The sequence below is a fragment of the Stomoxys calcitrans genome, chromosome 1 (assembly GCF_963082655.1).
Source record: "Stomoxys calcitrans chromosome 1, idStoCalc2.1, whole genome shotgun sequence".
Lineage (NCBI taxonomy): Eukaryota > Metazoa > Arthropoda > Insecta > Diptera > Muscidae > Stomoxys > Stomoxys calcitrans.
The window spans coordinates 210,173,207-210,186,832 of NC_081552.1; the positions used below are offsets into that span (position 1 = coordinate 210,173,207).

The 13,626-nt window shown below is 41.8% G+C and overlaps 1 protein-coding gene across 7 annotated transcripts in view; it reads right to left on the reverse strand.

Annotated features, from left to right (window-relative positions):
* The window catches only part of LOC106092952 (capon-like protein), a 977,840-nt gene that overhangs the window by 84,844 nt on the left and 879,370 nt on the right, over positions 1–13,626 (reverse strand). For 2 of the 7 annotated variants that reach the window (XM_059361272.1, XM_013259912.2), the window contains exon 1: positions 3,619–5,563. The exons of the other annotated variants lie outside the window; for them this stretch is intronic. In XM_059361272.1, the coding sequence (XP_059217255.1) occupies positions 3,619–5,166 (1,548 nt within the window). In that variant the 5' untranslated portion in view covers positions 5,167–5,563. Of the gene's footprint in view, positions 1–3,618; positions 5,564–13,626 lie in introns of those variants that run through there. 7 annotated transcript variants of the gene reach the window in all.

A 13,626-nucleotide genomic window follows, 5' to 3' on the forward strand; every position in this document is an offset into this window, starting at 1 on the left:
GAGCTCGTGCTCCCTTGTTACGTGCAAGAATGATGAAGGCATAACATTAAAATTACCCATCAAACTAAGGTTAGGTGAATGTTGAGTGGTAAAAAAAAGTTTACGGATCGATTATTTTATGTTATTTAATTACATGGTGTTTAATGAAAATGACATCTTAGAGTGTGGAATGTTGAATGGTTTGAGAAAATTGCTGCAAAATCATAAAACTGCAAGATGTTAGAATTGTTTCTATTGTAAGACGAAGAAACTTAAGAAACTTAATCTTGATATTGTGTATAATTCATCGAAATAAATTCAAATTAGTAGATTTGTGAAATACAGGTTCCAGGATCGAAAGGTGTTAGATGGTGGGAATACGTTTCCTTCCAGTTGATGTTTGGCAGATTACAATTATTGGGTTGCCCAAAAAGTAATTGCGGATTTTTTAAAAGAAAGTAAATGCATTTTTAATAAAACTTAGAATGAACTTTAATCAAATATACTTTTTTTAAACTTTTTTTCTAAAGCAAACTAAAAGTCACAGCTGATAACTGACAGAAGAAAGAATGCAATTACAGAGTCACAAACTGTGAAAAAATTTGTCAACGCCGACTATATGAAAAATTCGCAATTACTTTTTGGGCAACCCAATAGCATTTAATGATAAATTGCGATTTAAAATGCGATATATTAACACTGCCAAAACCTGAAAAAGTCCAAATTTGGAAAAATCGGCAATTACCATCATTCCCTCAAATCAACATCCGCTTTCGAATCCGTATGGTATCCCTGCCAAGTTGATACGACTTTGCGGGATGGCGGTAGATTTCTCTGTAAAAGTAGGAAAGAGTCTTTCCTAATCATTCAATGACAAACCAGTTTTCAGACAGGCGACTGCTTATCGTGAGATTACTTTAATAAGGCTAGGTAAGATTTTTGGTCCATTGTGATACCTCAGGAACGAGAGAATTAAGATGCCCCTTAGTTCCTACCGTTGATCCAGATCGCTTTAAAAAGCCCAACAAATTGCGAGTGCGCGACACACACACAGCACACATGTTCTATAGTCTCTTATTCTTCGACGTCCTCGCAGCTTCTGCAAAAGTCATCACTGTCAGCGTATTTTCCCTTCATACAGTGACCTATCATGACGGACACAATGACTGAGCGGTCTGTTTTAAACAGAGACAGCAAAGCGGTAAACCTCTTCAAGTCTAGATTGGGCCACATTATTTGGGAATAATCACAACGCCCGATTGGTGACCATTTGTCATTTGTTGCCCTTCCTGAAGACAGATCTTGAAGACTACTAAGCTTGGTTGTCGCTCAAGCCATACCTACCGATTTCAGTTCCCTTAGAGTGTGTAAGCGAGTTTTTGGTCTCACAAACTTGTCTGCTTTCCAATTCCCTGGGATACCACTGTGGCCCGACAACCGGTACAAGTGAATTTTGAAATGTTCAGCCATCTCGTTGATATGTTGCCCAGAGATGTAATGGCTGCCCAGCCGTCCAAGAAGATTTATATGCCAATCATCGTTATGACATCATATCTTAGTCATTCCACCATTTTTTTTAATTGTAAGTGCTTCCGCTTGATGCACGCTACAGTGGCCCAGTCCTACAATGGAAATGAAAATTTGCCCATTGGCATTTCATTAAGCAACAGGGATGAATTTCTCACATAGCAATGAGTGCTGTCCGCCTCAAGTTAAAGCTCAATGATAAGGGGTCTCCTTGTTATAGCCAAGTCCGAACAGCGCACAGTGGGATGGAAAAAAATTAGTGGAAATAAGTCAGCCATTTTGGAACGGATAGAGATATATTCTTATCAATCATAAGAAGGCCGATTGGGCTGGCTTCAGAGAGTACACCAATCACCGCTACAGTGAACTGCCATTCACCTCTGATGTGCTAGTGGCCGAGAGGAAATTCCGAGGCATCATTAACGCAGCAGCCGCTCGCTTTATACCAACAGGTCGAATAACCCAAGTGCGGTCCAATTTCCCGGCGCAAGCAGTGGTACTCACAGACGAGCGTGATGGGATTCGTGCTATGGACCCCGCTAACCCCAGAATCACCGAGCTGGATCTGGAAATAAACAGGGTAGTCAACGAACATAAGCGGCATTTGTGGCTGGAACACTTGGAGCAATGTAACTTAGGTACCGGTGTAGGCAAACTGTGGTCTACTGTTAAGTCACTCTCGAACCCCGGTAGACGGGAGACAGGACCTCAGTCACTTTTGGCGAAATAACCGTGACTGAGCCGAAGAGATGCGACAGGTTGTTCAACCCTCAATTTATTGTGCATCCCGAGAGAGACAGGTCAAGGAGGAGAGCCATTCGCCGTATTCGTGGTCTCCGAGCCGATGAACAGCCATCACAATGTACCGTGGGCGAAGTTACGAATGTCATTCGTGGCGCCAAATAATCTAAGGCGTTGGGCCCCGACGGAATCTCTACATTGATGTTGAAGAATCTGGATTCACCAGGAGTTGAGTACCTTACCATTGTCCTCAACCTGTCTTTGAACACTCCTTTAGTTCCCGATGTCTGGAAAATGGGCAGAGTGATGCCGCTACTGAAGCCTGGAAAAGATCCGAGTTTGGGGGAGTCGTACAGACCAATCTCCCTTCTCTCATCAGTAGCAAAGACGCTTGAGGCATTACTCCTCCCGAGCCTCGTAGGATAATTTCCATTCGCCGAGCATCAACTTGGATTTCGAAGGCTGCATAGCACAAAAACTGCTTTGCATGCCATCACCGCACACATTTGTCGTGCCTTCAATCAGCCCAGGCCATGTGATAGAACGGTTCTCGTGGCACTGGACCCATCGAAGGCATTCGACACGGTCAGCCATGCCAAACTTTTTGAGGACATCCCCAACACGCGATGTCCTCCAGCCAGGACTGAAATGATTGGTCGCGAATTTTCAGCACATGTAACACACATCGAGACATGTCACCTCATTCTTACAGAAAGGGATTGTAGGATATTCACCAGGATGCTGCGTTCAATCCGACCAATAGCTTGAGCCAGAGTAGCTCTGGCTCTGCAATATGCAATATGCGATTATATTCGTTTAGAATGGTGTATAATCGATCATAAAAAGAGAAAAAGATACAGCCAGTGTTCAGTCCCATGGCAGCCGGTTGAACGTACCGGATTGGCTCGATGCAGGCCTTTCATCGGTAAGGGCTGCCCCCTCTGTATACAACGCAACGATACAACAGCAACAACAACGGGTAGTATGGTAGTATAGTGTAATCTTCGTCTGTCAAGAGGTGGCCTTGTTTCTAAACTGCTTACAAAATTACTTGAACAAATTTTTTTAAAAGACAAAATTTTTTTTGAATTTTTTTTCAATTGAAAAAATTCGTAAATTTTTCTTTTTTTTGACAGAAGTCCAGTTTTAATTAAAATTCAAATATTTTTTTAAATCCAAAGAACAAATTTTATTTAAATTAACTTCTTTATGGGCAAAATGATGATGAAATTTTCCCTAAAGATAGGATTTTGATAAAGAGCAGACATTGCTGTATTGACTTAGAATGTTTATGTGATCGAGAACTTATATGCTTTATTGGGTCATATTTCAATATTCAATCACTCTTACGCCTTCAGCTCTTTTACTTACCTGCATTATTAAATCCTCTTCCGTTGGTGTGGTCGCATCATTGGATGGTGTTGATCTTCTACTACTATTACTATTAACTAAATTATCACAGTTTGAATTGGTGTTGTTGGCCACTTGAACAGCATTGGGCTGCACACTGACACCATTGGTGGTCACGCTTCCCACCACTTCTGCACTCTGGCGTCGTGAACGACGTTTCTCAGCAACGACCGGTTCACGGAACGAGAGTTTCTTGCGCGGTTTATCTGTCTTGGGGCGTTCGCTAAGAATGCCACCATTAGTGCTGCCACCACTAGCCATGCTGCTGGTGCTTGAATTGGCACCCGTGTCATGTGAGGACATGGCATGGTCATAGATCAAACCTTCCGTCAAGGATTTGCGCCTTTGATAATGGGGCGACGAATAACCACCACCTATGAGGCCATGAGATTTTAGATGCTGATAACGTCCCGCCGAAGGAGATCTCTTGCGCAAGTCATCAGGACTAGTGGGGCAGGGTTTGTAGCCGCTAAACTCCTCCGGATTGGTGTGCTGTCTTTGTAGTATACTTTTGCGATTAACGGTCATTTTATCTTGAGCTATCACACGATTATTGTTGAGCACTGTAGACTTGAGGTCGCCATGTGCCGAGGCATTATCGGAGGAGGAGACCTTCTTAAATTTGAGACGGGCCTTAAGTATATGCTCCGAGTGCTGTTTGCGCTCTTTATCACAGTTTTTGAGAGATTTATTAACGGGTTGACCCTTTTTAATGAGATATACAGTGTTCTCATCATTGAAGAGTATGTGTTTGGGAGAGGCATGACCACCATGAGCTCTGCGGGGATCTTCGCCATTGTTAATGGGCGTTCTGGGATACAGTGAGGCCAACTCCTGTTGCTGCTGATAGAAATATTCATCTTCGGTGTCATTGTATTCCGCTGAATTGAATTTCTTAAGATGTCCTCGCCCCTCTTCCTCCTCCTCTTCCTCTTCGCGCAGATTTCGATGATAAGCCTCCTTGGCCCTCATAATATTTTCTATGAAAGTATCATCCAGAAAGCGGTGTTGAATTTTTTCTCCCTTGTTTTCATATTTGCCATCGCCCGTTGCGCTCAGCTCTTGTTCAACACAATTAATCAATTCATTGATGTCCAAACTCTTATTGCGCGAGGTTACCTGGCGAGCCCTGCGCACATTGGACTTCTTAAGAGAACGTTCCTCCTTGTTGAGTCTATCGCCCAGTATGTCACGTATTAGACCACTGCCATTGCGAAAGATATTTCGCTGATACATAACCGAGTCCTTTTTCTCCTCCGGCGAGGTACCCAATGGGGGAGCGGAGCCTGTGGGCGAAAGATCATTTTTGGTTTTCGCCTCAGCTGATTTGCCAGACTTGTCATTGGATTTTTTGCTACGCGACCAAGGCAGAAAGTCGAAGGCCTTAGTCATAGGACTTTTGGGGGCATTTGCCTCGCTTGTGGATCGTGATTTCCAAAGGCCCTTTTTGGGTATATCCTTGGAGGGGCTTAAGGGTAAGGGTTTCACCAGCACATCGTGCTTCATCATGACCGTTTTCAGCTGCCAAAATGGATGAGAAAAACGTTAGTGTGTGTAGCCTGAATGCTCTCCCAGCTTTTTTGTTGAATGCTTCTGCCCCAGTCGTTGAACTTTTGCACAATTTTAGGCCATGTGAAGTTTAAGGTCAACAATTTATTGTCAATTGCCAATTTTTAGCACTTGCTCCTCTAAATCATTTATCAAATGTTTAGAGATGTATTTGCCTTCCTTCCGACACTACCACCTGGGGTAGCTGCGTTTCCTCAACGTTCTAATGAACCGAAAGCAAGGTCATTGCTTAGGCAGCAGGCGAGAATTTATTGTAGTTTGTGGTCCAGTTTCAATTCCACTATTTTTAAATATTCGGTAATTGCTTTAATCATTCATTAGCTTTTGTTGTTTTGCTTTTCTTACATCCTTGTTTCAGGTTATTCACACCTTATTGCAGCCAGTTCACTGGGTTCAGATTTGCTCGCGAAATTCACAAACAAATATGGAACAGCACAAACGACGTTGTCAGCTCAATGCGAATCAATATTCGCAAATATTTTCCGCCAGCGATGAGCTTATTTTCTTTCAGCGATTTGTGCTTGCATGCGTGTCATTTGTCTGTCCTTCTGTTGATTTTTGTTCTGCTTGTTTCCATGAACATTCGCTAAGGCGACGTACAGCAGATTCATGTTGGTTGCACACATAAAAACTACGCTGAAATGTTGTTTCTGCTCAGCATCTCCACAACGTAGATGGGTGGATGGATGGTTGCGGCAACAGTCATAAAAGGGAGACGTCTTTTCTTCTTCTGTTTTTTCTATTTATATAATCACTTTAATTTGTTTTTAGAATTTGTTATATATGTTTTCTTGTTAATTATTTTTGAGCTATTTGATCTTTGTCTATGTTTTTGTTTTTATTTCATTTTAATGTCTATTTTCTAAGAAAAAGTTGTAAAAAATTTGTTATATATATTTTTTTTTATTTTCCAAGATTTCTTCTTTTTTCAATCGTCTGATACAGATAAAAAACTGCATCTACATGTGATAAGATGACATAGATTCTTTTTTGGGTTTGTAGGACACTGCACTGCAGGAGTGCTATCTGTCAAAATTATCTTAAATTTGGTCTGAATGGAATGGAGGTTCGGACGATCACAGCATGGTGTTAACGTGCGGTGGCCGATTGTGAACATCTTTACGAACAGTAAATTCAATATCGGGGCCATAGCAAATAGGACGGTAAGATCACGAAAAGTCTTGGAGTGTAAGAAGGAGATAAATGTCTTGTCTGAGGATGGCACAATCCGCATCGTTTAAGTGCCTGGTGCCTTCAGTAAACTTGGTGAATGCGAAGGCTTCCAGGGCGACACAGTCCATGTCAAGAACGAACGCATATACATCACTATGGTATAGTCAAACAGTAAGTTGGATAACTGACTATGTCGGTGATGAGAGCTATGTCGATATTTTAAACCGAATTTTGCCTTGTCTATGGACTAAAAAAGTGATGTGGAAATTTTCGTGATGATTGCTTAAATCATCAAATCAAAGGATGAGAATAATTTCTTTAGAAAACAAGTAAGAAGGCGTTGACTGCCCACCACCTCGGATATATATGGGAACCACCTTTCGTCATAGCCCGGCGAAAAATGCATAATTTATGCCCCAATAGCAGCTATATCGAAATATGGTCCGATTTGTACCAAATTCGGCATGGACATTGAGTGGTCTAGTAATTACAAGTTATTGTTCAATTATGTAGAACAAAGTATTGGTCTATTTGGTAGCCATATCCAAATAAAGACCGATCTGAACCATATACGACACGGATGTGGAAAAGCCTAACATAAGTCACTGTGTCAAATTTCGGCGAAATCGAATTATAAATGTCCCAAATTTCGGCGAAATCGGACAATAAATGCGCCTTTTATGGGGCCAAGACTTTAAATCGAAAGATCGGTATATACGGCGACTATATCCCAATTCTGAACCGATCTCGGCCCAATTGAAGAAGGATTTCGAGGGGCTTAACACAACTCACTGTTCCAAATTTCGGAGAATTCGGACAATAAATGCAAATTTTATGGGCCCCAAACCTTAAATCGAGAGATCGGTCTATATGGCAGCTACATCCAAATCTGAACCGATATGTGCCATATTGCAGAAGTATGTCAAGGGGCCTAACACAACTCACTGTCCCAAATTTTGGCGACATCGAACAATAAATGCGCCTTTTATGGACCCAGAACCTTAAATCGAGAGATCGGTCTATATGGCAGCTATATCCAAATCTGAGCTGATCTGGGCAAAATTTCAGTAGGATGGCGAAAAGCCCAATACAATTCACTGACCCAAATTTCGGAGAAATCAGACATTAAATGAGCCTTTTATGGGCCCAAGACCTTAAATTGAGAGATCGGTCTATATGGCAGCTATATCCAAATCTGAGATGATCCAGGCAAAATTTCAGTAGGATGGCGAAAAGCCCAATACAACTCACTGAGCCAAATTTCGGACGAATCGGATATTGAATGCGCCTTTTATGGGCCCAAAGCCACTGTAGCGCAAAGGTTAGGATGTCCGCCTATGACGCTGAACGCCTGGGTTCGAATCCTGGCGAGACCATCAGAAAAAATTTTCAGCGGTGGTTTTTCCCTCCTCATGCTGGCAACATTTATGACGTACTATGCCATATAAAACTACTCTCCAAAGAGGTGTCGCACTGCGCCCCCCCCCCCCCCCCCCCCTCTCCGGCTACGTCCCTGCTCTCCACCATACGATGCGGGTATACTAATCTAGTCATTCCATATGTAACACCTCGAAATATTTGTCGAAGACCCCATAACGTATATAAATTCAGGATCGTCGTGGACATTTTGATTCGAACTAGCCATGTCCGCCCGTCCGTCTGTCGAAATCACCATGGCGGTCGAACGCGTACCGAAAAATCCGATCGCCCGAGTTGACTTCTTGAGCCCCTGGTTGGCTCAATTTTCGTCCGATTTCCAAAATCTGTGCCGAGTACGGTCCGAGTCGATCTATAACCTGATGTAGTTCCCATATAAACCCATCTCCCGATATGACTTCTTGAGCCCCTACAAGCCGCAATTATTGTCCGATTTGGCTGAAATTGTGCATGTAGTGTTCTGCTAAGATTTCCAACTGCTGTGCCGACTACGGTCCAAATCGGTCTATAACCTGATGTAGCTCCCATATAAACCGATCTCCCGATTTGACATCTTGAGCCCTTACAAACCGCAATTTTTGTCCGATTTGGCTGAAATTTTGCATTTAGTGTTCAGTTAAGGCTTCCAACAACTGTGCCAAGTACGGTCCAAATCAGTCTATGACCTGATAGAGCTCCCATGTAAAGCGGTTTTTCGATCATCTTTGTTCGTTTCCTGGAAGCTTTAAGTTTTGCTGGTTTGACAGAAGTTTGGTATGTAGAATGCCCTACAACTAAATTTAGTTTGTATAAATTTTAAGCGAAATCCATGGTGGTGGGTTCCCAAGATTCGTCCCGGCCGGAGTTAGCACATTTTTTTTGTGAATCATTTCCTGCTACGTTGTTTGGAGTCGTAGTCGAAAAATCATCTTTACTCCGACTTCGGGCAAAATTGCTCGACTTTGCAGCTCTTACTTGGACTTTGCAACTCTGTTGGACGTTTCAATGTTCCACTAATCTCGTGATGGTACTGAACCATCACGCTCGACTCCCTCTGGAGAAAAAAAAAGTAAAAGCGTGCATGGATCGCGTTCGTCAAGGTCTTTTCATTGTATCTCTTTATGGGCAAGCAAAGGATAATGAATAAAAATTGCCATGCTTTTGAAGCCATTTCAAGTTATAGACCGTTTCGGACAATTCTTGGTTTGGATGTTGGAGGCCATATTAGAAGTCATTGTCTATTTCAGACAAATCGGATAAGAATTACGTCTTTTAGGGACTCAAGAAAAAAATAGCGAGATCAGTTTATATGGGAGTCATGTAAGCCACCGTGGCGCAGAGGTATGCATGTCCGCCTATGATGCCGAACGCATCTATTCAAACCTAAAAACTTTAAACGTCTCCAGCAAGTGTTGCCGTCGCTATGTGGCAAACCGTTGGGACTCGGCAATAAAAAGGACACCGCTTATCATTGAGCTTCAAGTTTATTCGAGCTACACCCATTGACATGAGAGAAGTATACCCTGTTCCCTAATTGAATGTTCATGGGAAATTTAGTTTGTAGCCATATCAGATTCGGGCTATAGTTGGCACTTATGTGGAAGGTAATAAAAAGGTCAAGACGATAAAAAATAGAAAAACTCGTTGTACAAAATTTCAGCCAAATCGGGTGAAAGTTGCGCCTTCTAGAGGCTCAAGAAATCAAGATCCAAGATCAGTTCAGAGGGCAGTTATATGAAACCATGTAGCGATATGGCCCATTAACAATCCCACTTGACCTACACTAATAAGAAGTACTTGAGCAAAATTTCAAGCGCCTAGCTTTATTCCTTCAAAAGTTCGACAGACGCACGGGCATAACTTAATCGTCTTAGTATGTCAAGACCATGAAGAGTATATACACCTAGTTGGGGGTCTCAGCTCAATATTTCGATGCGTTGCAAACTGAATGACGAAATTAGTATACCCCCATCATAATGTGGAAGGTATAAAAATCTGTGACACAGCCACTTGCCACATTTCTTTAGGTTCTGTGTTTTGGCCATCATAACTCCTAAATGAAATGTTTCTTTATTCCATTACCATATATACTAAAAAAAACATTCCTTATTCAAAAATTTTTAAACTTTCACCAAACAATGACTTCAAAAATTTACACAGTACACACTCTTATGCGTATAAAACACTTCTGTGTCAAAGGAAATGCTTTACAATTTTTTCTTGAGAAGAATATTGCACTTGAAAGATTCGGTTTTTTTCAACAATATGCCATGGACAATTTTCTGGAATTTGTTATTGATGACTTTAACATACATGAGCATATTTGTCAACACATATTTGTGCAGAAAATTGTGTAAAATTACATTACCACAAAGAATGTTGAAAGTGACTGGAAGACATTCATGAATTCACGGAACGAAATTCATGCATTGTGTTGATTTTATGCTGGTAGAGAGGTAGAATACTTTCCCAGTTCACCCTAAGGGGCAAGCAAACAGCCAGGTAACAATGGCATCAAATTGAAAAGTAGCCTTGTACGAGGGCTGCTACATAAGTTTCTGGTATAGGCAAAACCAAGTGTAACCAGGTACATATTGACATTTCTTTTGGAAAGTTTAATATTTTCTAGCATAAACGTACTTAGAACGTTTTGTAACTTAAAAAAAGAACTACTTTGACGAAAAATACCATTAATTTGTGCATTGATCAACCTACACTATTGTTGATGGCTATATTTCAAAGTAGAGGAGACAGTACACCTCATTGAGGTGTTATTCTGCTGACCCATCTTTTTAGGTCCACAAATCCCAAGCCTTCCGTAATGCATCTTTTGGTAAGTAAGTTATTAAAAAACTTTCTTGCGGTAGAGTTGATGCCTAGAAACTCCAACTGAGGTCGGTTTTACATTATTGAAAGCGCCTTCATTGTCAAAAAATGCTACTATTGTATATTCCCTGTCTGCGAGAGAACCATCTATTTAGACGACCTCAGATGTATCCTCCACGGAGCTGTAGAATTCTACCCAGGATTTGTTCTGCGCCTTTCTCAGCTCGTTGTTATATTTTCTTAGCTCAGCCTTATAGATGTCCCAATCGTGTTCGTGCTCTTTTGGCTTTCGCTCTGTTTGAGAGTTTTCCGACAAACTCTTCTGGCGGCACTTTGTCCGTTGGATAATTTCCCGGAAAATGTGTATCAACGAGTAGTTCTTACGATTTGTTCTGAGTTTCTCTCAACTCGCCCTTATATTTTCTTAGCTCAGCCTTAAGATGCTGAATCGTGTGGTGATTTTGTGGCTTTTGCTCTGTTGAAGAGTTTTCTGCAGTCCTTCATTAGACCAACCAGTTCTTGGGGTCCACCATGGCGGTCGCTGTTTGCCCATTGGATTGTCACAAGCGAGTCATTCAGGGCATTAGCGATCCGCTTGACCATTATGTCAATGTCCCCCGCAGTTTCAACTTCGTTTTCTGTTCTAGAAGGGATAGACATGCAGAATTTGCTCCGCAATTTATCCCAATCCGCCTTTCTTCTATTTAGCCGAGGGACCACTTCTGCAGTATTTTCTCCAAGGCTGAAACTAATATACCGACAATCAGAGAAGCTGTGGTCATCCAACACTACCCAGTCTCATATCCTTCCGCTTAGATCTTCCGATGCAAAGGTAATACCTAGTACCTCCTGCCTGTTCCTGGTAATGAAGATCGGTTTATACCCTTTATTACAAATCTCCAGATTGCAGCTCACCCCTTTCGTTGACATCCGAAATTCCCCATATCTGGTGATGTACATAAGCATCACTTAACACAATGAGTCCCTTCTTCCCTCCAGAAGCGGCTTCAACCAGCGACTTAAGGTTTGAAGGCGGCATCGTCGAATCGTCTGCCATATATAGGGAAGCCAGCCAGTAATGAGACTGATTTATTTCAAGGCTGGCTACTACTGAATCTTTAGTGCATAGCTACGAAAGAAGAAAAACATTTAGACTGCTCTTTGCAAGAATACAGGCGCGGTGTCTCCCATTACACGTACCCATCAGTACTTTAAATCCCGAAATTCGTAGTCCATAAACCATTACTCCACACAGGCATGGTTCCTGGATAAGAATCGCGTCAAATCACCCTGCCATCAAGCGGTCTTACAATAGTGGAGATTTATCTGCAGAAACTGGACCGTAGTCAGTATTCAGAACTTCCACCACTGTTGCGTTAGCCTCGTCTTCTGACTCCGCCAGGAGTTCATCCTCACAAGATTCGTAAGATCTGAGCTTCCGTACTCATCTAGGGACAGGTGAGAAAGCAGTGAAACCACTCTTCCACAGGACACTGGACACTTGTGGTGTGGATGATTACTTCTTAGATGCTGTACTAGCTGCTGCTGTCGAAGAACTTTTTGAGTTTCGTCCTTTCTCGCTGGCATACATCTTGAGCCCAGACCAACCGGATGACCCATCCGCATAGGGGTTGTCGGGTCCGGTTTCGATGCCATTCTATCCTGTCTCGATTGTGGCAAGGGAGATTTTCAGTTTCCTGCAATCCGCCAGACTTTAACAATGTGGTCGATAGTTCCTCCGGCAAGTACTCAGCAACAACTGCTGAGTCGTCTCCTGATTCCTCAATCCCACCGCTTTCACAATCCCAAGGCAGCCGGTTGTACGTACCGGATGGACCCGATGAATTCCTTCATCGGCATGGGCTGCCGCCTCAGTGTAATACATACTGCTACAACAACAACAACAACCATCAGTTTCAACTTGTTGAATCCGTCGGATATAACTCCTTCAGACTTGTTGAGGTCTGCGGGACAGCCGGAGTTTAGTATGAATACCGCATGTCTTCGGTCACCATCAGCCTCATCCAATCTACCAATTTTCCACTTGGTGGTTGGAAGATTGGGATTACATTCCCTTAGTCTCCCAAGCATCGATTCAGGATCTGAGGGAATCCTTGGTATCCAAGCATGGTCAACATTAATTTTCGGAAAGATTTCCTGGGATGTTCAGCATAATGCAATCCCCTCCTATTAGTTAGTATACCTGTTTCTCCAGCTAATGCTTTTGTTCGACTGGAATCAAAGATAAAACGTTCCTACCCACTTTTAAACTCAATCTGTTCTCTTCGAGCGTCTGGTTGGTTAAGTGGACATTTATGGATAATGGCATACTAAGGACACCTCAAACATGAAATGGCTCACAAAGATGTGGGCACAGGATGAAGGACCCTTGTAAGCAAGAAAAACAAATAAAACTAAGAGCATATGAATTTCGGCCAAAATAAATAACAACAGAAAAAGAACAAATTCTTAACAATGTTTGTCCTTTTTAAGATTATTTGTTAAGAAAGATGTTCCATAAGCTTCAACAAGATATTGACTTTGATATCTTAAACGCTGGCATAAGTAAAAGCAAACATTTTTATAAATAGATACTGGAGCCAGAGCAACAAAAAAAATTATGTCCCTAAAGGCAATATGCAGTCTAAATGGAAACATCCAAGCAGATTCATGATTTACCAAAATCAAACCCACATTTCTCTGCATACAAATGCTCAATTTGTCCTACTGTGGGGCAGCAAAATATGGCAAACTCTTAAATATGGTAAAATAAAATGTCTCCACCAATGACAAATTTGTGGTCCGTTTAAAAATGACACACATTTTTGGGTAAAAAAAAAACTTTGTTATTTGGGTTAAAAGCTTTTACCGCATGTCAGCAGGAATATGTAAAGAATCTGCCATTGACAATGCATGGAATGAAGAAATGTTAACATAATTGCTTACGCTTTTTCACCATCTCTAGACCAAATCTGACCTTGAGGA